Here is a 26,843-nt window from a genome sequence, read left to right on the forward strand (position 1 = left end):
GTAGCAATTTCACGGAACTGTTGGTTATCCGGAGACTTTCAGTGCAAAAGATGATGATGGAACATGGCATGTGGCCCACCCAACCCTGTGACTGGGCGAAGGTTGTATCCATCTGGATCCCCTCACAAAACAGAATTCTGTTTGCATTGTATTTCAGAGCTTTAAAAAAAAACACTGAATAATTAGGCCTGTTGCAAAACACTGTGAGTCCTACTGGAACTAAAGCCAAACAGAAATGGAATAGAGGGTGAGTGTCCCATCTCATGTGCAAGATTAAATTTACCCAACCCGCTATAGGTTACAAATGCTGCCTGGTAAAAACGAGTCAGAGATGCTATCTTGGTTTTGGCAGCACTGTCATTGGCAGCTGTGCGAATAACTCTGAGAATCAAGTGCTAATCTTTTTCCAGTTCCAATTAGGTTACTAGCCTTGAGACATCTTTATTACCCAATTATCTTTTTCTTTTCCTCCCTAGTACTTGAAGAGATAGCCTTGAAAGAGTTTTACCAGGAAAATATATGAAGCAATCAGGATCCCAACAATGCCACGCTGTTCTGGGAGAGTCAGAACTCAGATCCACAACTGAACAACAGCCCTCACATTGTAGCTCCAGCCATTCTGAAGCACTTTGAGTGCCCCCCAGATACGCCCGTCCCTTCCTTCTGCCTGAGCCATGCTTCCCACCTTCACTTGGCACATTTTCATCATCTGCTAAAACTAATTCAGATGGCATCCCTTCTCTATGCTGATTCTGCACCGTGAATCCTTCTGCTATTGCCCTGGTCACTCTGTAGAGTTACTAGTTTACAGTTCTGTCTCCTCCACTTGACTGATACCTTTTTCTAATTTTATATTTTAATGGGTAGGTTCATGTCTTATCTTTACATCAGTTCCCTGGTAAAAATAAGTGCTCAATAAATGACTGCGGAAGTTATCTGAAAACTAGGCACTCTTGCGTTCTCAAGTAACCTGAATTTGGTTGGCCTGTGACATGCTCTCTGAGGTTAAATCTGCTCAGTTCCTTCCATCTTGTTCTATACAACATTGATAACCATCAATAACCGGCCCACAATTGTGCCAGCAGCACAGTGGCTGGTGAAAAACAAGTGACGTCTGAGGCTCAGGCACACGCGTCGTCCCACAGGCACTGGGCGGTGCTGGCAGAGATGGCAGCCTGTCAGTTCGTTAATCATCTGACTCATGAAAAGATTGCTGATAACCAATTTCAACAATGCCTCTGCCACTCTGAAGACATTGATTTCAATGACGATGATTGACGAGGAAGGAGGTGGGTGGTAGAACTTGCACAGAAAGCAGTGAAGGGACTTACCCAAAATCAGCCAGGGAGGGGCAAGCATGGGAACAAGGCCCAGTTTCTAACTCCCAAGTCTGATTCTTTTAACGATCAATCCCCCAAAAGGTTTCCACCATAACTCTCATGGGTGTCTTAGGATTCTAGAAGTTTTGGAGTGACTATATATTTAATTGAATATATAATTAAATTCATCCTTCAATTACAACTTCTCCCTGCAACTGTCCCCAATACCTCTCCTCTGAACTCTTATGGGGTTCTAAATCTTTAAATAAACAACCAAACTTAATTATAATGTGCTCCCTAGATGCTTCCTGGACCTTGATTCTCCAACTAGACCATAAATTCCATGAAGGCAGGGTTATATTTTATTCCATTACTTCCTATAGTGCCTAGGACAAGCAAGGCATGGTTCACGAGACACTAATTGCACATTAGCTGATTCATGTAATATATGTTTGTACATGCAACTGGCATCTCTGCCTCACTGCAAGAGCACTTCGTGAGCCACGCCGCCTCCATCTGAAAATCATTCCATCTTCAGACTCAGGTCCCCCCAGAGGAAATTATGAGATTTGCCCAGAAATTCCTTTCTGGGAATAAAATAAATGCTGCCTTGTTGGCTTTTTTCTACTTTTCCCATTAATATTCATTTGTGATTTATTTTTTAATCATTGCTAACAGGCATAGCAAGAACTAAAGTTTTAAGAAAAAAATTATTAGACAAAAACATAAAATTGAGAAAATGTCTCGATATCTATTAAAATATCTATTAACTTCTTTTTTTTTTTTTTTGGAAAAGTAGGTGGGAAGGACCTCAGTTATTGGGTAGTTGTGGGAAAACTTCACATTCCAGCCCTTGAAACACCAGAAAATATGGCTTGGGACCAGATGGGTTAGCAAATTAGAACGTCATCCAGGCAGGCGTGGACCACCTAGTCCATATGAGAGGAAGGCCCAGTAAGATTTGGCAAGGATATGAGAAAGGCCCAGGTCAAAGGCCCTGGGGTACCTGGTCTCTAAATAGAGCAGAATTTCTTCCCACCCTCATCCCACCCTGCCTTTTTCCTCTGGGCTTTGATCTTGTCCCATGTGGTTTACAAAACTGGAAATCAAACACTTAACCACTCTGGAAAATTTTGATTTCATAGTGCCTCTAAAAAGGGGGGGTGGGTAAACTATGATGAAATTGAGCTCCTCAAAATGTAGATATCTATTCTTTTTTTAAGATATTTACTCTACTAAGTTCATTTAAAAACCAAAGAACAAGTAATTAGCTAGGCACTAGAGCAATATTAGGGAAACCATAGTCATTCTACCGTGTGCATGAGAGAGAACTAAGTGCTTGTTAACACGCACATTCCCACCCCTGTCCTGTGTCAGAGAATCAGAAGCCTGGCAGGGGCCCAGGGCTCTGCATTTTTACCTGTTACCCAGGTTCCTTTGATGCTCACTAAAGTTTGAGAATCACTGCATTAGAGGACGCACAGCTACCAGAACAGATGTGCCCTATATGTCATTATAAACAAAGAGCACTGACTTCTATTCTTAGCTATTGGTGGGAAGGGGAAGGAAGTTGTTACAGGTGGGGTTAAATCTAGCAACTGAGAAGCTTGTGGGCTTTCATTTTATTTCTAAGGAAACTGTGAAAAAGAATATCCTTCTGGTCAGGAAATCCAGGTCAGGAGGAATGGCTTGTCCTTCTATTCACACGGCCTCCCTCCCAGGCAGCACCATAAACGGCCTTCTAGTCTCTGGTGCCCAAACCACCAAATGGTCCTTCCGGCCTTCTTCCCAGCCCTGAAGGAAGAATTTGTCCCGTTACGATGAGCCCGTGGTTAGATACACTCTCTTCTTTCTTACCATTTTCTTCCATTTCATCCTGCGATTCTGATACCAAGTCTTCACCTGCAGTTGAGTAAGTCCCAGAGACTGGGCCAAGTCCAACCTAGAAAGCACAAGACACAAAGGAAGGATCAAGAAGAGAGGAAGGGCAATAGAGATGGGGTCTTGTCGACTGGTTCCAGGCACTGCTACCAAAACTTGGCTCCAAATTCTCAACTGGTCTCTAATTGCTTCACCTTAGTTATTTCTGCCTCCCTACTTCAACTGCAAGAGTAGAGTATGTCTTCTGCTTCTTTTATAATCACGAAAGTGCCTATCACATTTTTAATCTAGAACTAGGGTTCATCCATTGTAGCTGCTCTAAGTTGTTATAATGCCAGATTCCAAAAGAAACACTAAATCCGTGGCTTCTCCTGCTTCCCATTCTACTGCGAACCATGGTTCTGCATCTCTCCGTAGCCTTTTTTTTTTTTAATTTTATTTTATTAAATTTATTGGGTAATACAGAATTGTACATCTCCGTAGCCTTTTGAAGAGTTCTGAATCTCAAGCCATTCCTGGGAAGTTGGAGCAAATTCCAGCAACATGGCAACGGTTTCCTGAGTATCACAGCATCCGGACTACGTGCCAATCACCTGACGTGTGCTATATAATTTATTCCTTTCACAACGCTGTGAAGTAGGTATAATTATTCCCATTTTACAGATGAGAGATCTGTGGCGCAGAGAGATTAGAACCGCTCGGCAACCATAGCCAAATCCTGTCAGCTACTTGTTTTTCTAAATGTCTTACTGGAACACAGACACACTGACTTGTTGACATATTATCGTCTATGAGTGCTTTCGTATTATAACGTCTGAGTTGAGTAATTGTAACAGAGACCATAGGGCCCACAAAGCCTAAAATATTTACGCTCTGGCCCCATACAATAAAACTTTGCTGACCCCTGGTAGATGGTCATAGAATAAGAGGTGGAGCCAGAATTCAAATCTACTTACGTCTAACTTGTACGTCTCCTCTGGTATATGGGCTCCCCTCCACTCACCATATTTTTTGTGCAAATTAGATCTGTCAAAGAAAAGCTCTTGCTCAGGCTTTCGTGGAGAAAATGCAGGGATGCTACACCACAAGGAGCAGCAAACAATCTGAATGGAGCGTATGAAATGAAAAAGGGAAGCAGGCTTCCAACCTCAGTCCTTGAGACTGTAAGGGTTGACCTATGTTGATAAGAACTCCAGTGTGAACTTGTAAAGCAGCAAGTTGGGCCGAGCCCCCTTGATACAGCTTGAGCAGTGACCACCACTTACGAAGATTCCCCAGGTTTCTGAGGATTGCAATTTATGGATCTAAGGTCTATTATCTCCCACAGGCCTGCACAGCCACAAGGCTGAGCCATGTGAGTTCTCTGCTGCAACTCTCTACCTGAGGGGTAATGAGCAACATCTCACCATCAGGAAGACCAGTGGGTACAGGCCATGAAGGTTCCAGGTGCTGACTCTTGGCACTCCCAGTTGCAGCTGCCCAGCCCCCTAAGAGCGCATGATTTAACTCTCCAGTAATAAAAACAGTCTTCCTTCAAGGGACTTCAGGACCTATCTTAAATCTGCATTCACATACACTTGGTTGTCCCAGTAAAAAAGCTACTGGAAGCTGACAGTTTTATCAAAAGCGATTAACAGACTGAAGCTAATAAATTCCCGGTGCCAATAGCACTCAGCTCTCCCCACTAACAAAGCACTGCTTCCTAAGCAGCCTTTCATTAAGAACCAAGGACCCAGGGGGCAATCCCACAGACTTCTGTTCTCCCTGGAGACAGGCCCTCCCTGGACTCCCACTGTGCCTTCCAAGCCCAGTTCACCTGAGGCCATCAGGTGCGTTTGTCAATGGGAGGTTCAGTTCACAGCTCTGCCACTGCTTAGTAAATGGTATTAGCTCACTTGGGAAAAATGCACCCTTGACTCACTCTGGCTACAGAAACACACTTCACTGTCATCAGTTTTCTCTCATTACCTGCCACCGTTACAAATTCTCACTTCCCTGCATATTCACTTAGAGGGGGTCACCTAGGAAACTGCAGAAACAAACAATGAGGAAGAGGCAGAGAGCTGTGGGAGGAGGGAGTGCTCATGGCCCTGGTCACGTACAGAGGTGAGGAACATCGGAGTGGGCAGGTTAAAGCGGCAGCTTCGATGCTAGCCAAATGGTGTCCTCCTCCTCAGGCAAGTGAATCAATCCTGTGTAGGTCACCTGAGAGGTGCCTGGGCAGGTATCAGGAGTCCCAGAAGGTTTATTAGGAACTAACGCTGTTAAAAAAACTCTCTGACTTCTAGAAAATAAGCCTAAAATTTCACCCATGCACATTGAAGCCCTTTCCACATACCACCACACAATGCATAAATAATGGTGCCCACTCCACCTGCGTGCCCAAGTACATGAGGCTCTCCATTATATGCTGGGGGCATCAAAACAGTAATTTGATACCTAGAGATCCCATCTATTAACCCCCAATTCACAGACCCATCTCCACTGTCTGCCCAAAGGCACCCCAAATGCTCATGCCCAAAACAGAACTTACTCTTTCTCTGCAAAACGCACTCCGTTCTCAGCCTTCCAACCTCAGTTGGCGGTGTCCCTAGTTACCTGGTGGCCCAATACAGGAACACGGAATTCTCAACTTTGATTTCTCTTTCTCATGGCAATGTCAGTTCTGTCCATTTCATCATCAGAATTGCTCTCCAATCTATTCTCTCCTCCCTAGTCCCACTGTCACCACCTTCATTCAGGTTTTCGGTGGCTGTCCATGGACTCCCTGGTGTCCCTGCTCCATCTCTTCCCTCGCTAATCAATCATTTATGGTGTCACCAATGTGAGGATTGTAAAATGTCAATCTGGCCATGTCGCTTCCAGCTTTTAACAGCGGCTGATAGGTGGTCTGAACAACAAAGTGCACATCCTTCAGCCAGGCATCTGAGGTTCTTTCTACCTCTGCAGCCTCATCTCCCACCATGCTCTATTCACACCTTAAACTGGAGATGTCCTGACCACTTGCAGTTCCCTCAACATGCCCAGTGAGCATGCTTCTGTGAGTCTGGATGGCATTCCCTCTGGGGAATGCCCTTTTCCTCCTGGAATCAAAGGTCTTCTGAAATGTTGCCTCCACTGAGCCACCTTCTCTAGCCCCACTGACACACTCAGCAACACCCACGTGCTCCCACTGCCCTCGGTCACCTGTCGGCACCAGCACCCAGCTCACTGTGTTGTAGTATTGCAGTCACTTCCTTCCCTGTGATCTCTTCAAGAGCAGGATTCTTTTCTACTACTTTGTGGACACTTAATCCCTGCCACAGTGCCCGGCACATTAGACCCTCAGCAAACAGCTAATGAGTGCTTAATTAATTGAATCAGTTAACAAATTCTCTTTTAGTCAGTTATTTGCAGACTCCTCTCTCACTTAAATTTTTATCAAACAACTACTAAATAGCTTAAGAGATACATCTGAGTTTCCTGCCCTTTCTCTTTAACAGGACTGGGGTCAAACCTGATATAGACAAGGCAATGAGTGAAAGAAGAGAAAAAGGACCCAGAAAACCCTCCCAATAAAAACAGAATCATAATGAGCTCAGCCATCTCTAGAATGAGTTTGAGGAACAAGATAAGAAACACACTCTTGCATACTTTGCAGTTACGATATTAAATTAAAGAAAGGGGGTAAGGTACTAAAGTCTCTGAGTAAAGCAGGGGTCACAGCCACCCTCATCAGGATCTCAAAAGGGTTTAAAGAAGGGGATCTCGTCCAGCTCCTCCTGGGTCTCAGTCAAGTGGTTCTCACTTGCTGTCTATCAAATTCACCAGGACATTCAACAGCCTCTTAACTGGAATGATCCCAGCCCATCCATCAAGAGCCAGGCAGCAGACAAGCCCAGCTGGAGAGTGAGGAGAAGACTGAGATCACGGATCCCAATTCCAGATCTAGTCCCACTGCATCTGATCCTAAGTGTACGTGGCTTTAAAAACCAAGCCTGCTCCTGGTTTGAGAGCCTGGGGAACCATCCACCAAACTTCACCTTGCTTGTTATACTGGAGTAGTTAACATATGGAGAGGCAGTAAGGAGTACAAACTCAGCAACAGGCCGGCTCCCATGGGCCAAGTGTGATGAATTCACACGGGCTGGGTTCTGTTCAGTGAAGGCTGAGATGATGTGAGCCAAGGAATAGATTCCTGCCACAGTGTGCTGCATCTCTGTTGACAGCCCTGTGCCTGCGCATCCCACTTCGAGAGCAAAAGGAGTCTCCCCTCCTCAAGGGCCTTAACTGCAGACAGTTCCCTCCCCGTGTCCTCACCTGTCTGGGGTGGACAAGTACTTCTGCTTCTGGAATTTCTTCTCCAGGCCCATGAGCTGAAGCTCCGTGAAGATGGTACGACTGCGGCGGGGCTTCTTCTGACGGGGCGTGGGCTGCTCCGCCTCCGACTCACTGCTGCCTAGAGCTTCGCCAGCTGGGGCCTCAGCAGAGGCAGCCTCAGCAGCTGGGTGGCGGGACAGTGCCTGGGCAATTCCTGGGGTGGCAGGGACCAGGTGGGAGATGACCGTGGGTTGTCGGGTAATCACCGAGAGGAGAGGATATGCACGGAGGGAAGCGGGGCCTGGAAGACAAACAGGGAGGCAGGTCACAAACAGAGCAGGGGTGGAAGGAGGACAGGGTCCTGGGAGGACCACTTGCTGAGACTGTTTGACCAGTGGGGCCTCCAGATCATAAGGAGGTATGAATGGAGGAAAGGGAAGAAGAAGCAACTCAAAGCCCCTAGTGGCTCAGTGGGCAGGACACGTGCTGATTTGCTCAGCCTGCTGTGTGAGATATCCAAGTCCCCTATGGCCAAGAAGAGGTCACTGCAATCCCTCTGGTTTTAAGTGACTCTTTCCCCTTTCTTTCTCTTTTGAACCCTTAAGTTCTGGTTTCCAAGACATGGGTCAACAGGGCTGAGCACATAAAAAGAAGCAGTCAGGAAAGACCAGAAACACATACTTGAGAAAGTCAAAATAGATCTGTAACATACAAACTGCCTGCGAGCCACCTGTGGTCTTTATGAAAATACATGGTGGTAACTATGAATGCCTTTTGGCAGGTCTATACCTTGAGTCACATTTTTCAGAGCTGGAAGCATGTTTAAAAGCTATTTAATTTAACTCCCTCATTTCAGACATAAGGTAACAGTCCCATAAAGGCTGAGTCACTTGCCTAAGATCACAGAGCTCAGAACAAGCAGATTCAGGAGACAAAGCAAGTTCTTCTGGTTTGAAGTCCAGTGCTCTTATCACCACATCTTGAAGCACATGGATACATCCATTGAGATGAGGAGGGCAAAAAAGATTTTAATTCACATGAAAACTCAGACACATTATGACTATCTGCCTACAGCACTGTGTTAAGGAGGATTCCTACGCTGGGTCAGAGCTTGGCTGAGGAAAGAGAGCTGAGGTTGATTAATGCTGTCTGCCATGGGCATGCAGGGGGCGGGGGGACACGGTAGCAGACGTACTAGTTATGTACCACTCCTGCTTTAGGAATTGCAAGGCAAGAATATTTTTCTGTCCAAGAATCTGTTACATCTTTAAAGTTCAAGTAAAAAAGCTCTTCCCAGAGCGGCCAGATAGCTCGGTTGGTTGGAGCATGGGCTATGAATGACAGAGATGCCAGTTCGATTCCCGCATGGGCCAGTGGGCTGCGCCCTCCACAACTAGACTGAAGGACAACTAGTTGGAGCTGATGGGCCCTGGAGAGACATATTGTTCCGCAATATTCCCCAATAAAATTTTGGAGAAAAGTAAAAAAGTTCTTCCCTTTCATAATTCAACAGTATCAGGTTTAAAATGTCCTGACCATTACCTATATAAATCATTTTACTCTCTGGGCCACAGTTTTGTCATTAGTATAGTGAGTAAAAGAAGATCATTTCGAAGAATCCTTCAAACTCTAACATACTGATACCACAAAAGCACCTCTCATCCCAAGCCAATCGTGGGATCTGATGAAAATCGAGAAGACTCGGGGCTGTTCTTTGGGACTCAACCCAGCCCTGACGACTCACTACAAGGGCAGGGCAATCAGCAGCGCTAACAACACTCACACTGGCTCTGGGTTCAAACCACCCAATGTCACAAAGCACCTGGTGCCACTTGTGTTAACTCTCCTCTGGGTTGGCGTTTCTCTTCTTATTCACCGGTATGCTTCTGTTTTGGACCCAGTCATAGTTATTAAACAGATGACTTCTTTTGTTCTCTGACTATACTTCTAGTAAAGCTCAGCAGAAACCACAAAATTGTTAAATAATGAATCACCAAGGGCTACGACTTCCAGTAACTCTCCAGCCAATGTTAACACTTGAGGTTTTGTGTTGTGGATTCTTTTTAAGAAAAGAAGAAAAGCACCCGAGAATGATATTGTATAGCAAGAAAATGAGGATACCTGGGCCAGTGGCTTTGGATCTCCCAGTGTACATTATGAAATGCTACTTGATAAAAGTATCTGAAAGTTTCTTCCATAGGCATAGATGTTTCTCATCTCAAATCACCACTTTACTCCTTTAATTTTGCCACTTCTTTCGAAAGGAACCATCTTTCTATATTAAGTAGGCTAATTTATAATCTGGAAACCTGAGCTTATTAATACAGGAAATGACTAGTTACCTACCTGTAAGTAAGGTTTTTAATCACCAGATTTTCAACTTTCTCTTGAATTAAATAATTTTTTGCCTAACATTGAAAAATATTTTGGAAGTGTGGTAATATTTAGTGTTGGCAAGGATACGGGAAAATAGACATATTGTTGGTGACTGTGTAAAAGAGTATAATCTTTTCAGTTATTTTTTTTATTTTTCAAATACAAATAGTTGACATTCAAGATTATTTTATATTAGTTTCTGATATACAGCGTAGTGGTTAGACAATTATATAATTTATGACATAATCGCCACAATTAGTCTGGTACCCACCTGGCACTATATATAGTTATTATCATATTATTGACTATATCCCCTATGCTGTACTTTACATCCCCATGACTATTTTGTAACTAATTTGTACTTCTTAATCCTTTCACCTTTTTCACCCACCTCCCTAACCCCTCTCCCATCTGGTAACCATCAATTTGTTCTCTGTATCTATGAGTCTATTTCTGTAAAACAGTCTAATCTTTGAGAAAGACAAATTAAGCAGTATCTATCAAATTACTGACCAGGCAATTCCACAATTTAAGACTTATTTGCTATGTGCACAAAGATTTATGTATAAGTATATTCACTGCAGCCTTGTTTATAATAGTGAAAAGGGGGAAATAACTTACATGCCTATTAAGCGGGAAATGGTTAAATTGTGGTACATCTATAGTATGGAATACAATGTAACTGTTAAAAAGAACTACCTATGTAAACTGATAAACTGCATATAAACTAACATGAGAAAATATCTAAAATATATTGTTGAGAGAAAATGATGGTATAGAACAATTTGCATTATCATTTTTAAAAATCTGCATGTGTGTCTGCATTTATACATGCATTAAGTCCAGAAAGTTAGTCATTAAACTATTAATGGTGATTATCTCTGGAGAAAGAATGGGTATAAAACAGGGTGACAAGGAATCTACATGTATTAATCTAATTCTGTATTCAGTCTTGCCATAAATGTTTACTGAGCACCTACTATGGGCTGTACTCTGATCTAGAGGCTGGGAATATAGCAGTGAAAAAATATAAAGTCCCACCTTCATGGAGCTGACATTTCAGTCGGGGAGGTAAACAACAAACAAAGAAATAAATATATAATGCCAGGTAGTAGTAAATTCTATACAGATAAATATAGCAGACTGTGAAGATGGGGCAGGTATTTTAGATAGGGGAGTCAAGGGAAGGCCTCTATGGAAAAGGTGACATTTCGGCAGTTAAGTGACTCAGTGGAGCCTCGTGAAGATACAAGGAAGAGCTCTCCAGGCATAAAACCAACTCATGCAAAGCCCTGAAGTGGGAATGAGCTTGTGTTCGAAGAACAGAAAAAAGGCAGAGTGAGCAAGGGGAGAAATCACAGGAAATGAAAAATTGGAGAAATCTGCTACAGTCAGATCATATAGGGTCTTGTAGGCTAGAGAAAATAATTTGGATTTTATTCAGAACATGACCAAACCATTGACGAGATCTGCTCTGGGGAAGGATGTGATCTGATTTACGTCTTTAAGATCCCTATGGCTAATGTGTGCAAGACTGACTGTGCGAGAAAGTGTGCAAGCAAAGAGGAAGTTAGAAGGCAAGGCGATATTCTAGACCAGAGGTGACGATGGCGTAGGCCAGAGTGGGAGCAGGTGCAGTAGGGAGAGGTGGTCAGATTCAGGTGTACTTTACATGTAGGATTGAAAGAACTTGTTGAAGGACTGAACGTCGGCTCTGAGAGACAGTTGCCATGTGATGCCTTGGTTTTCGGCCTTAGCAACTAGAGGAATGACACTGCCATTTACTAAGATGAGAAAGACTGGGCTAAGAGCAAGATTAGGTGGGAAATTTTTTTAATAAGCTGACGATATCAAGTGCTGATGAGGACACAGAGCAACTGGAACTCTCATACATTGCTGGTGGGAATGCAAAATGGTATATATAGCCTCTTTGGCAAGCAGTTTGGCAGTTTCTTATGAAGTTAAACTGTATGTTACCATATTACCCAGTAATTCCCTCTCCTGGGTATCAATCCAAGTGAAAAGAAAACACAACAACCTATATGTAAATGTTTATTGTGGAATTACTAGTAACTGCCAAAAACTGGAAACAATCCAAATATCCCTCAATTGGGGATGAATAAATAAACTGTGATACATACATGCAATGGAATACTATTCAGGAATAAACAGTGAACAAACTGTTGATACCTGCAACATCCTGGATGAATCTCAAATGCATTGTGCTAAGAGAAAGAAGCCAGACTCAAAGGGTTGTCTGATTCCATTCTGGAAAAGGTAAAATCAGGGATGGAGAAGAGATCAGTGGTTGAGAGGTTAAGGATAGGGGACAAATTTGACTACAAAGGGGTAACACAAGGGAACTGGGAGAGAGAGGTGAGTGAAGTGATGAGATTGTTTTGTATCTGAATTGTGGTAGTGGTTATACAACTTTATGCATCTATCAAAACTCATAACTAAAATAGAGAATTTTCCACTAAAATAGAGAATTTTCATTGAAAATAAATTTCTTTAATAAAACAAAAAATAGTCAATACGTATTTTAACTGCTCCTTTTTTTATTACCAAAGTAACACAACTTATTATTTAAAAAAATTAAAACAATTCACAAATATATAAAGTAGAAGTCTCCCATCACAGCTTTCAAACCCAAATCTTAGAGACAAACTTCATTAATTGTTCCTCTGTATAAACAAATGTACACATGTTCCAAATATAGTAATATGTATGCTAATTGATTGGCATACATAGTTACAAAGTGTTTACTTTGTAAAATACAAATATCACTTTGTTTTTTCTAAATGGATAGTCAATAATCCCCAAACCATATATGGACTGGTCCAGTGACTTAAAATGCCAGCTTAAGACGCTGTAAGTTCCCAAAGAAATGAAGTTGGGAAATTTTTGTTCATCAGAATTTTGAGAGACTACTGGAGAATTTTAGTCATCAGAATTCTGAGAATCTCCAGAAAAGCAGCCAAGCTGAGAAAAGAATTACCTTTCTGAAGGGCTGCCTCTGGGGACGTGGTCAAACAGGGAAGGCAACTGGGGTGCTGCTACATGAATGTGTGGGTGTGAGGAGAGGAGGGGGCTGGCGGAAACCACACGGGGTCAGAGAAAGGATGTATTTTTAGAAGCTCCCATGAGTCTGCAACACTGGAGAGTTAGTAAAGGCTACTTAGAAAGGATTTCTGGAAATCATTTTAGGGGGTATGTTGTGTAAAATCCATGAATATATGCTCATTTAAGAAAAACTAAAGATCTTCATGTTCCAGCCTCCTTGGTCAGACTTCTGTTGTCTTTGAATATAATTCTGTACATACACTGGGCCATATGGGTCCCTAGAAATAGTTGGGTTCTATTATGTATACATGTGTCTGTTTCTGGATTCTGTTCTGTTATATGAAACTAACATATGAGCCTTTATAGGACCACTCCACTTTCATTATTGTGGGTTTTTAGAGAGTGTTGTTATTAGGTAGAACAAGTTCCCCCCCCCACCTTTATTCTTTTTACAAAAATTTCCTGACTACTGTCATTAATTTATTTTTCAAGTTGAATTTTAGAATCAGTTCATTAGTCTCTTAAGCAAATCCCACTTAAAACGTGATTAGAATTACACTAACCTCATAGATTAATTCAGAGAAAGACGATTCTTTTTATAATCCTGTCCTCCTGGTAAACTGAAAGCAATTGATGTTATTTTTTAAATGCCTTTTGGATATTTATGCAATTTGGTCCCATAAAGCTTAAACCTAATGAAAACCTTCACACACACAAACACACACACACAAAAAAAACGTATGATGAATGATAGTGATTTAAGGCAACACCTTTCATGGAAGTGTGTCGTTTCAGGACTCTTGATGCAACACCCTGATGCAAATTCAGTGACAAAACTGCACTCTCTCCCACAGCTGAAAGGACCTTCCGATGCTGAAGGCACACACACAAGGCCATTGTGATGCTGATCAATGTTTGGGGGTGTGAGGACGGCCACTGTAAATAAATATAACTGCAATAGTTGTGAGTTTGGGGTATGTGATATGTGTCTCTAGGGTTAGGCAGGAACAAGCATGGCTGGAATAGGAGTCAGGGTGGGTCACGTGTGGCGCGAAGCATTGAGTCTCTGGAGAGGCAAACCAATGGAGCACAGAAAAGTGAGACAAAATAAGACTTCAGCCAGCTGCTTGCTGTCTTTTCTTGTTTTAATATATGACCTGATTTCCAACAAAACACCACTGGCCAAGCTTTAATTTCACAAAGCACTTGCACACCCCCATCTCCCAGTCACACAAAAGTACTATGAGATAGTCCAGCCATATTTTTATAATTTAGCAAAAAATCAAAGTTAGGTTTTAAAACTAGGGGAAAATTTCTAAATTAGAGCCTACATTATGGGGTATTTTGGTTACTGAGGAGGCAGGTAATATATAACACTATGTATTAAGTATGTCTTTCTCTTTTCCTGAGAATTCTCACTATGTGAAAATGTTGACTGAAGACAGCTGCCTCCTACTCCTGGATCATGTACATACACTTGTGAAATTCAAGCACATTATCTGCTACTGGGAGGGAGTAATGACTGTAATAAACCAAAGACTTTGTTTAAACAAACATATTTTTGGTTGACAAAAGGAGTGTAAACATGACCGCAATGAATGCGTCTTCTCATAGTTGTTTTTCTTCAACCAATCCCCCTAACCAGTGTTTTATTGTAGGTTGGATATCATATAACTGTGCGTATCATATACCTAGAAATAGTTCCCTGCCAAATGTTCAGCCATTTTGAGGATCTGTTTTTGGATCAGAAAACTTGAGTACATTAGTAGTAGGCTGATGCCAACGGACATGCGAGGGAGTTTGGAGAGATGTGGGACTTGGTAGGTTAAACAGCATTTTCCATTGCACTGATTCTGAAACTATGTAAGCTCATGGATATGAACATACTTGGGCCAAACAAAGACACGTCGCATTGTTAAGTTCTTCATGGCAGAAGGCAGTCCTCTCCAGCTACAGCTGTACTTCAACTTCAAAGCAGAATCCCCGAAGAATAGATTTTGCTCCTACACATCTCCTGTTCCTCTTCCATTCCTCCAACATACCAGTCCCCAAATGGACTCTTCACACTCACACTTCCGGTTTACACAGCAAGGGCCAAAGGTCTGAGGGGATAAGAATCTCCAAGCTGCCTGCTTAACTGATTTATGTTCCAGGAATGTATGACCTATGTATCTTCAGAAAGCTTCCGAGGGACACAAGCAACACACATGAAGACACGGGTACAGATGTATTCAGCTAACCTGAAAGAGAGACTCAGTGGGGATAACTGGGTAGCTCTGGCTGTTTATTGGGGAAAGTCATAAAACCACGTATGGGAATTATTCCCATAGGCGCACATTCCTGCAAATTGCCTGGTAATGTTGGGTAGTGGAAAGAATAGGACCTCTACCAGTGACTCACGGAATGACCAAAGGCAGGTTACCAAACCTTTTCTTGGTTTCAATACTGTCTTCTAAAAGTAGGGCTAATAATAGTTCTCCCTTGTAGGTTACTGTGAGGATTGAATGCATTAACTTATATCAAGCGCCCTTTGGGCATTTAATTGCTCCTAGTTCCCTTTCCTTTCCTCCTTTCACTTTTGTTGCCCTATACTGCACGAGTGCGCAAAATTAAAAAGTGGATGAATTGTCTTATCTGTGAACTACAAGTGTATCTTCTTATCATCTGTGCATCCATGTGCAAAGCAAGATTCAGCAACATGAGAATCTGCCAGTTTTTCTTTGCTAAATGGAGGTCTTCAAATGCCCGTACAGCCAATGAAACTGACAGCAGCAAGAGGTCTACAAGAAATCAGCGGAAGGGCCAATCTGGCCAGACATCCCCCTAGAGCTATCAGGACTCCAGAAATAACTGCTGTGGCTTTGAAGACATGTATAAAAAATTCACTGAACAGCATAGCCCTACCCAAAGTTAGGCGTCAGCAAAGAAGGATGAATTTGGTGGGACACAAGATGGACCCAAGTCAACTTTTAAAATTGAAAGGAAAACAGATATGGGGGACGGGGGGAGGCTTAATTAATTTTCCCTGCCTTATGCTGAAAGTGGACTAAGGAAAGGCTGAGCTGTGGGTAAGTGGTAACCAGACATGAAAGTGCAGTCATTGTTTGTTTATATATATGAGTAGATAATCTGAAAGCACTGGAAAGAAGCACGCAGAGGGAGGAAAGAAAACATAAAAAGGCTCTGAGTGGCCTTTTAACTTTGTGATACACTAAGTTTCTAGCTCAGCAAGAGTTAATGAAATAGACGTAATCTTTACAGGTTGTGGCTTTGTATGACTAAAGAAAAGAGAAAAATGTTTCAGGAGGCCAACTCAAAGGCTTACAAAACATCTTAACCATTAACTACCTCATTAAAGGGGGAAGGGCATTTTGATGGGTTACGTATAAATGAATTAAAAACATAGGGAATAAATTTATTTCAAAATTCACATGAGACTGCCATAATATAGACTCTGGAATGAGCATCTAGCTAAATAAAAAAATTAAAAATGTTGAAAAATAAAGGGATGGAGGGGTAAATAACATTTTGGGGATTTGGAAAAATGAAGAAAGTTTGGAAAATAAGTAGAGCATATCAGAGCACCCCGGGTAGGCTAACTGTATCATCAGGGCATCTTTTCAGTCTTGATTTTGCAAAGAGACAAGCTCAAGTCTCATCACGTTCAACCTGCAATGTCGTCAAACTGCAGACACCCACAAAAACATCAGGCTACACTGGGAGCTAAGGGAACTCAAACAAGCTAGTCTGGCAGATAGGTTAATGGACTTTCCCATCCTGCTGAAAATGCCATACCATCCCAGTGTGGTCATCATTCAGCCTCTAGCCATCACCATTCCACTTCTCCCTCAGCCAAGAACACACTGGAAATGGCATTGTCTTTCTCCTCCTGGCCATTCTGCTCTGTACATACACCCACACCTGCTTTCATCCATACCTCATAATCACTCACTGACAGAAAGCTTCCCAGAGCAGCTGTTGTTCAGTACAAAGACCGAATTAATCACTCCTACCTTCATGCACCCACACCATTTTGTGTCCTTACTCACCCTTACTTAACTCAAACCTTGTAGTAAGAGCTAATTTGTTTACTTATCTATTGCTCACTAGAGTGCAAACTCTTTTAAGACAAAATCAAAAAGTGCCTCTTCTGAGTGTTTACCTCTACACCTTACTTGAACTGATTCTACCTGGAATCAGAAGATTAGGGCTGAACCCAGGGTTCTCACACCTTTGGGCTGTAAGTTCTTGCTTAAACTACACTTCCAAGCTTCTGTTTTTCTCTTCCATAAAATGGCAATAATAATACTTCTCCACAAACTTGTTGAAGGATAACATTGGATAAAGGTTATGAAAAACAGTATTTTTAAACAATGAAGAACTATACCAAAAAAGGCACTACTTTTTTTTTTTTTTTTTTTTTTCAAACACTCAAAAAGCACTAATTTCCCATATTTTAGAGATGCCTCTATTCACTAAGAAGTCACAGCACTGCTTTCTTTTGCTGACCTTTGCCTCATATCTTGGGCTTCATAATTTCGAGTTAAGGTCCTGGTGTCACAGGGACAGAGTCTGCACAAAGCTGACCAGGCAGAATCCTCTGGTTCCCTGTCACCATCATCAGTGAACTCTACCAGACAGCTACTTGGCACGGTGCTAAATGCTAGAGACAAGGAGAGAAACAATTCTTCATCTTCTCTGTCCTCAAGAAGCTAATTGTCTAATTGGGGAAATGTGACATTAAAATAAAAGGTAAAGAAGAAGACAAAGGAGCATGTGGCAAATGTTAAGTGGCATATGAACCAGTGGAATTTAGGAGATTGCTGCACTCTAGAGAGCACAGTGAATAGCTGTGAAAAGAGGAGGATCTGGGTTATGAGGGGAAAGGAAAGAATGGACTCCAGAGGCACTATCTAGGAAGAACCAACAGGATCTGGAAAACCACTGGATCGGGGCAGGAGAGGAGGGGCAGACTCACAGGCTCTAGGAGTAACTGCTGGAATCAGAGCACCTCTGCCGGGTGAGAATATTTGGGGAGAAAAAAATAAGGCTCATAGAGGCGTATGTAGTTTGAGGTAACAATCAGATGCCCAGGGATAATACCCAGCAGGCAGGGAGAGTCACAAACTGGTACCCCCCTCACCCCAGAAGGGCTCTGAGATGGGGATGCAGATTTTCACAGAACTAGAGATGAAGAGTTGAAAGTAGAATTCATCTTCTAAGAAGAAAGACTTAAGGAGGACTGAGCCCTGGGGTATACCTTCATCAGTGGGGCTGGAAAAGGAAATAGAACCTATTAGCAAGACAGACATTGTAGCAAAAGAGTAGCATCAATGAAAATGGCCAAAGAAAATTTCAAGAATGATAAACTTTCAACAGGGTTACTCACTAGCAAATCGTCTGACAAAACTCTGGAAACTTCCCCCCTTCTCTGACATTTCCAGACCCGTCTTCTTGATGTAAGAATCTCCTGGGGAAAATGTACATAACGTCAGAGCACTGGGCACAGTTTCTAAAAAAATACCCACAGATTACCTTTCTGCAAATGGCCCTGTGGGTCAATAGGTAAGCTCCTGATTACTCAGAAGGAGAATCGTCTGCCAAACTCAGAATATTTTATGCCAAAATGTAATTTTCTAAATCCAATTTAATTTCTTTTTTCTCTCTAAACATTCTAATCCCAGCTTAGATATAGTCATTATAGCTTTCCTGTAGTTGCAAATAATTAGAAACAAAGTGGGATAAAGAGAACAAAAATTCAATTCAATAAATTATGGAATATCTAGTGTAGTAACTGGGCCAAAAACAGTACATATGCGAGCCTGGTCATTGCCCGGCTCATGGTCTGGCCAGGATGGCAGCCAGTTAAGAAAGAAGTAATGTGCTAGAAAGAGCATTCAGCAAGAGGATTTAACCAAGTATAGGTGGTCAGGATCCCCCTGAAAGAGTGTCGTTTAAACTGAGATTTGAAGGATGAGGTTAGCTGAGATTCCAATCAGAAACAAATAGAGAATAAAAAGGAACAGGTAAAAGTATACGAATTTGCCAAACACTAGATGTAAAATAAAAAACAATTAAGCAAAACAAAAATCACAGGAGTAGAGAAAATAGATGAAAAGGTATTTGGGCTTTACTAAAGAATACCTACACAGACACTTCTACCAAAAAGACAAGCAGCCAACAGATATATGAAAAATGCTCAACTTCACTAGCTATTAGGGAAATGCAAGTCAAAACCACAATGAGATACCACCTCATACCTGTTAGAAAGGCTATTATCAACAAGACAAGTAATAACAAGTGTTGGAGAGGTTGTGGAGAAAAAGGAACCCTCATATGCTGCTTGTGGGAATGTACATTGGTGCAACCACTATAGAAAACAGTATGGAGGTTCCTCAAAAAATTAAGAATAGAATTACTATATGACCCAGCAATCCCTCTTTTGAGTATCTACCCAAAAAATATGAAAACATTTATCCGTAAAGATATACGTACCCCTGTGTTCATTGCAGCATTATTCATTGTGTCCTAAACATGGAAACCGAAGTGTCCTTCGGTAGATGAATGGATAAAGAAGACGTGGTACATATATGCAATGGAATATTACTCAGCCATAAGAAAACATGAAATATTGCCATTTGCGACAACATGGATGGATCATAAGATTATCATGCTAAGCGAAATAAATCAGGCAGGAAAAGTCAATGACTTCACTCATATGTGGGATATAAAACTATAAGCAACAAATGAACAAGACAAACAAACAAACAAAATCACAGACACAGACAACTGTTTAGTGGTTACCAGAGGGTAAAGGGGGAGAGAGATGGTAGAAGAGGGTAAAGGGGTTCAAATATATGGTGGTGGAAGGAGAACTGACTCTGGGTGGTGAACAATGCAATATATAGATGACGTATTACAGACTTGTACACTTGAAACCTATATAATTTTACTAACCAATGTTACCCCAATAAATTTAATTTAAAAAAAAAAATAAGAACTTCTGATGTTAAACTTGGTTCCACTGAGTGGGGAGAAGTGGGACAAGCTCTCTGCTGGAACAGGAAGGCCAGTCATTAAACAAGAGCACTCTCAAACCAGTGTGTGGTAAGCACCTCCCCCCCAAAATATAGTCAATGATCAGCATATTTCCCTTTGCTGTGATGACCGGCATAATCCAGGCATTTTCATCAGGATGTCTCACTATGATGCAGTCATATGATTTCCATAGTTAAGTCTATTCTTAGTAAGCCCTTATTTTCTGATAGAAGTCTCCTCTTAAAGGTTATATAGCTAACAAATCAGGGGACGAGAACTATGATGCCAGAAGGATTCAAACTTTGGAGGAATCTACCCCATCAAAGAGAGGGGGAAAGCGAAGTTCTATTTGGTGGAAGGATCTTGTTAGATAGAATGAAAAACTTCCTCTCCCTCTCTCTTTTGCCCAAGCCACTAAAATCAAATGGCAGCCAGTGTATCCCCAAACAGTATTGAGAACATTATATAGCAGACATCAATATTTACTCGTGTTTGAGTCTAATAAGGGATAACAGTAATAAGGGATAATAGTATGAATAACAGCAATAAGAGTCTGCAACACAATGAATGTGAATCACGTGGACCATGGTATCCAGCGGGCCAATCAGAGCCAAAGACAGTTGCTCCCTACAGCAAGAAGGCTTTCCCCTTCTCTGCACTGAGCCAAATCCTGTCTGTTAAGTTCCCCTCTGCCCTTAATGCCTTTAAGTTTGCTTAGCCTTCAATCCATAAGGAATTCTCTCTTTCTCTAAATTTTCCTCATCTGTAAATGGTGAAGTTTAGATGGTTTTTAATTGTCCCTCTTTGGTACCAAGATGCAATGATTTTATGCGCTATTATACTAAAGACAGTGTGTCTCTCCAACATTTCTCAACACGATTGTAAAGTTTTTGCACTCTACCTCTATTTCCCACAGTGTACTTCCCATACTTTGCACAGGATATCAATTGAACAAATATTCGCTGAATTAAACAAGTGCTAAGAACAAGAGTATTAATGAATGCACACAAATCTTGTCCAGCACTGTTAAATCTTCTCAGTTTACAAGAGTGATAAACTATTTACTCATCTGATATCCCCATAGATGATCCAGTTTGTAACTATTAATATTAGAGGCAAAAGAAGACCTTTGCATAAATTTCACCACGCAAAATCAAAACTTTGAGGCCTTGTGAATTGTAGCAACTGACACACTGAATAACAGAACACAGAGATTCTTTTTCCTCACCCAGCCTTTGATGGATGAGGCAGAGGGTATTAAACAAAGTCACACAAAAAGTCAATGTCTGAACTAGGACCAGAGCTCAGACCTCCAGAGGTAAGGCCAAATGTTCTGTTCTATATTGTCACTATATTGCCTTTTTTAGGCAAGAGCCACCAAAATGCTGAGCACTGTTTGGCCTCGGAAACTTATTTTCCTCCTCCATGTGTTTTTTTGTTTTATTTTTTGTTTTGTTTTGTTTTTTTCTTTTATGGTTACCTCTTTTATACTCTGCAACCCAGTGTTAAAAAACACTATGATTTTAATAATCTGAGAAGACATGGTAAATATTACCTTGGAAGTTTCTGGGCTTTTGAAATTTTTTTTTCAGCTTTACTGAAATTATTTACAAATAAAATTGTATATATTTAAGATGTACAACATGATGATTTGATATATCTAGACATTGTAAAATGATTACCACGATCAAGCAAATTAACATAGTCATCACCTCATATAATTGCTTTTGTGTGATGAGAACCCTTAAGATCTACTCTCTTAGCAAATTTTAGGTATACAGTACATTACTATTAACTATAGTCACCATTAGGTCCCAGAACTTATTCATCTTATAACTGAAAATTTGTACCCTTTGACCAACATCTCCCCATTCCCCCCACCCCTTAGCTCCCCGTTAACTACTCTTCTACTCTGAGTTCAACTTTTTTAGGCTGCACATATGAGTGAGATCATGCAGTATTTATCTTTCTGTCTGACATGTTCATTTAGTATAAGGTCCACCAGGTTCATCCGTGTTGCTACAAATGGCAGGATTTCCTTGTTTTTTAAAGCAGAATAAGGTACATACATATCTCACATTTTCTTTATCCATTGATATTTCAATGGACACTTAGGTTGCTTCCATGCCTTAGCTAATGTGAATAATGTTGCAATGAACATGGGGGTGCAGGTATCTCTTCAAGATAGTGTTTTTATTTCCTTATGCATATATACCCAGAAATAGGACTGCTGGATTATATGGTAGTTATATTTTTAATTTGCTGAGGAAACTCCATATTGTTTTCCATAGTGGCTGTAATCATGTGGTTTATTTTTTAAGAAGCTTGGAGTGTATCAGAGGGGAACATCTGATATATTAGCAGCCAATCCGAAAGACTGCTTGGAAATTTCTCTTAAATTGGGCTAATAGGCGCTTAGGAAGAGAGAAAAGAGGAAAGAAAGTAAGGATAAACCTCTGATTATATTACAACTCGGCTTGCAACATTGGCACTGATTTGTTCATTAAAATAATTAATAATAGTAATAGTAATAGTAATACCACCAACCTGAGGTAAGGGCCTTAGGAAGCATCAGTCTCTCCAAAAGAAGAGAGGCTCAAAAAGCCACTAACTCAATCTCATGTCTCTTAAATGCCACCTATAATATCAAGGCAATGGACAGATGGGGGGGACAAAAGAAGGAGACTTTGGAGCACCACCATGGGCCAGACTTTGTGCGTGCGCACTGTGAGTGAGGGCACATACCTGGGATCTGAACAGAAATCTGTTTGAACTTAGCCAAGCTCTTTTAATTACATCATCCTGCCTTCCAAAATGTTAAAACACATTTACCAGGCGCTTTCCTTGCTGATATTCCACTGTTCCAGACAGTTGAGGTACATCCATACCTCATTAGAACCTTCTGCTTCTTCCAGGGTGTGCTGATGAGTTATGCACTGCTATTAGCTCATATTGCACAAGAATATTTAATATGTATCTCAGAGCCCCCATAATATTCATGACACAGCACCCAATTCCCAAAAGAAAAAGGCAGGTAAAGGATATATATTTGTTTCCTGTTAAATAACATTAACTTTTCCCAATAGGAAGCAATATGTTTCAATGTAGAAAATTTAAAGCTATAGAAGTATATACACCAAAAAAATTTATGTATATTCATTCCCACATACAGAAAAACCAGTGACATACACAGCTTTCTGAAAGATGAAGGAGGTGCTATTGGAGAGGCTTTGCTCTGTCTGGAAGAAAGATGGCACTACGGTTTTAGTCTAGGCCAGAAAAGAGGACAAACAGTTGTGTTTCCTGGGGAACGGCTTGGGTTTAAACAACATATGACATTCTGAAATCCACCTAACACAGAAATAATGACCCTATTACCAAGACCAAAGAACTGAGCCAAGCTACACACATGGGCAAAAAGAGTTGTAGCCAGATGCCCAGGTATTTTCTCATTTTCCATGAGCCATTTCCCCATTGGCCATGTGAGAAGCAGAGCATTTTTATAGAACTTGTAACCATTATTCCTAGAGACATATACCAATATTGCTTTGGGTTTCCCCTAATTAGTCAAATTTATTTCCCCAGTTGCTAAAAAGTTAACAAATGCTGTAGAAGTGTAAATGCAATAAACAAATAAGTACTCTTTCTCCTCAGGAGATTCTGAGCTCAGGATTATAGGCTCAAAAATTGTTATTCTATCAACAGAAAATAAATAAGGTCAATAAACTGTAGTGTAGAATGTTACCAAGATTACTACAAACCACAGATTTTTAAAATAAGTATGTATTTTTAAAATTTAGAATCCCTTCTGCCTATTTAATAAGATGGAAATCAGAACAAGATTTTAAAATTTAATCAAAAAATTGAAAAGAATGAAAATGTCAATGTACTAATCCACATATTCCACTTTGTATGTACTACCCTGTTTCCCCGAAAATAAGACCTAGTCAGACAATCAGCACTAATGCGTATTTTGGAGCAAAAATTAATTAAGACCCGGCATATTATAGCATATCATTATATTATATTATATTATATTATATTACATTTTTTATATTATTAAGACCCGGTCTTATATTATAGTAAAGTAAGACCAGGTCTTACATTAATTTTTGCTCCAAAAGACACATTAGAGCTGATTGGCCGGCTAGGTCTTATTTTCAGGGAAACACAGTATTATCAACTGAAAAGGCCAATACAAATGTAAGTGTTATTATTATCTGACAGGGGATCTCTGCACCAGCACACTCCTTCCCAGAACATCTCCCTTCCTACCATCAACATTACAAAACCCAATTCCCACACCAAGTACATCTACCAGCAGAGACTCACGTGATTCTGCCACAGGCCCACATTCCTCCGACAACTGTAATGTGTATTCATCTCTGTTATTCAGATTTGGCACAGAAAAGAGGATTTTTGACAAGAGCAACTTTTAGGCCCCAAAAGAGAAGAACTGGAACATGCACTTTGCCCTGTAGGCACGGGCTCCTTCAATCGGGCCAGGACTCTCTTCTCGTGGCCCAACCCTGCAGACTCTCATCCCACAGCCCACTTAGGTCCTTTCAGGCCAGATCCTGCCTTCCCTCTCATCCATCACATGTGTGAGAGGGTGAGATGAGGTTGTTCCCGGGGAAGCGCCTTCCCTGTCCTGGGGAACAGAGCTGAGAGTCAGGGCACAGCAGTGTCCCTCTCTGATCTGGCCACGTCTACATTATTACCTCACAATTCAGCAGAGAACGAGCAGAAGGCAGGAGTGTTCTAATGTCTTTTAAGTACAGATAAAGACACTGGATAAATATACTCCTAGGACACTCCAAAAGCCTCCAAAAATAGCCTCAAGCAGCAGCCAAATTATACCAAAATCTCAGTGGAAACCATCCATTCCCAGAGCAGAGAAAGAACCACAGTTGGTCTTTGATATTTTTAGGCATGTACTGAAGCTATTAGAATCAGGTTCAAGTTGTCACTTTTCTTAGTAATTAAATATAAGCTAGTGGTGACAACTTGTTAACCCACTCATTTACTGATAGGGCTTCTACCTAATTAGGTCAGAATTCAAGGGGAAAATAATCAGGCCTAACATATCAACTCCAAGTATAGACTCTACAATTTCTTATTATTCTTAACTCGCAGGGATCTATAGAATTCTTAGTTTCAAAATTCTTTGGATATTATAACTAAAGATAATCAATCAGAAACACAGCCAACTCATTTCTTTCCCAAGTAATTTCTGAAAAAGTTTCTGTAGGAAGAGGCTGTCCTGCCAAACTTCTCCATCCCAGCACCACCATTTCTCCTACTTCTCAACACACTAACATTTGCTGTCTTTCTTAACCAACATTCCCACCTTCACCCCTAACCACACCCTGCTCTCTCCACAACAACCACTGAGTGTCACCCATCTGTCAGGGCTGGGTAAACAATCTTGGAAGAAGACACCAGCATGATTCCCAAACACAGAGATGAAGTGACAGAACCCACAGAATCACAGTGTGAAGATTTTAAAAGCACATTTGGCCTTATTCTCCGGACCAGCCCCTGGCCCTGAACCCACCTTGTAGACCAAATGGAAGTCCTTGTATTTCAAGTGCCCACATGGAGAACAGCCAGCCCATCTAATGCAACCCTTCCTGTAAAAGACAAAGACAAAACAAGGGGCAGGGGGTTCTAAGAAAATCCGTATCTCTGAAACTGGGTGGGTCTTTTTTGGCATGGACTCTGAGTAGCCTAAAATGGGAGCTAAAAGCCCAGGTGATGTCAGACCCCATAATAAGCAGTCTCAAAAAACAGTATCATTGGAACATGCAGGAAAATTAGTGGGACTTAAGCCACCCATTTACTTCAAAAACACCTACGGTCCTCTATGGCTTCAGACAGGGCTTCTAATGGCATGTTGGCATCTTTTCTTCAGGAGGATGGTACAAAGGAAAATTGGGGTGACGGAAGAGGAATTTATTAAATCAAGTCTTGATAAATTTTTGGCTAAACGTATCTTGCGCATTGAAGGATATGACGCCTTAGCTTACGACTCTGAACAATTTAGTCATAAGAAGGAGCCAAAGGTTTCTGGACCCAGTGTTCTGTGATCTGGGAAATGGTTTATAAGCAGCTGGTCTTTCTTGAGGAGCAGGAAGAGATGCTGAAGGTGATCGTAGACGCATTTAATATACAAGTTATAACAAATGGACTCAGCAGAGCAACCAATATTGCTTATCCGAAATCTCTGGACAGCTGTGGGAAAGAGCGCTTGCTGCTTGCAATCGTTCAAAGAGAGCATTTCCTGTGACATCCTCCAGACTTCGCTAAAAAAAAACAAGGGGAAAGGCTTTTCCTGATGCTTCTGGGTCTAAAAGGGGAAAAGGGCCGTTAGGAGAACTGGTGAACCTGACCCTACACAATGCAGTCACCGAAAACATCAGCGTCTGCGTCGTTAGGCACACTTAAAACTGGTCATTATCGTCATTAACACCATTACACATTTATTAAGAGCCTAACTGTGGAGCCTATCATCGGGAATAAACTGAGAAAGTTAAAAAGGACCCAAATCACTCTTGCTCATAAGGTTTATAATGGGGCAGGGAGGGGGAAATCATCTCAGTTGTTTTTTTTTTTAAAAGATTTTATTGGGGAAGGGGAATAGGACTTTATTGGGGAACAGTGTGTACTTCCAGGCCTTTTGTAACAGTGTGTACTTCCAAGCCTTTTTTTTCCAAGCCAAGTTGTTGTCCTTTCAGTCTTAGTTGTGGAGGGCGCAGCTCAGCTCCAGGTTCAGTTGCCGTTGCTAGTTGCAGGGGGCGCAGCCCACCATCCTTTGTGGGACTCGAGGGATTGAACTGGCAAACTTGTGGTTGAGAGCCCACTGGC

At 41.4% G+C, this 26,843-nt stretch overlaps 1 protein-coding gene across 1 annotated transcript in view; it reads right to left on the minus strand.

Moving 5' to 3' along the window:
* The window catches only part of BARX2 (BARX homeobox 2), a 64,680-nt gene that overhangs the window by 4,686 nt on the left and 33,151 nt on the right, over positions 1-26,843 (minus strand). Inside the window, exons 2-3 of the mRNA XM_019713043.2 lie at positions 7,500-7,800; positions 3,177-3,261 (exon numbers count right to left, since the gene is read on the minus strand). Coding sequence (XP_019568602.1) covers positions 3,177-3,261; positions 7,500-7,800 — 386 coding nt within the window. The remainder of the gene's footprint in view (positions 1-3,176; positions 3,262-7,499; positions 7,801-26,843) is intronic.

The sequence above is a fragment of the Rhinolophus sinicus genome, linkage group LG16, assembly GCF_036562045.2.
Source record: "Rhinolophus sinicus isolate RSC01 linkage group LG16, ASM3656204v1, whole genome shotgun sequence".
Lineage (NCBI taxonomy): Eukaryota > Metazoa > Chordata > Mammalia > Chiroptera > Rhinolophidae > Rhinolophus > Rhinolophus sinicus.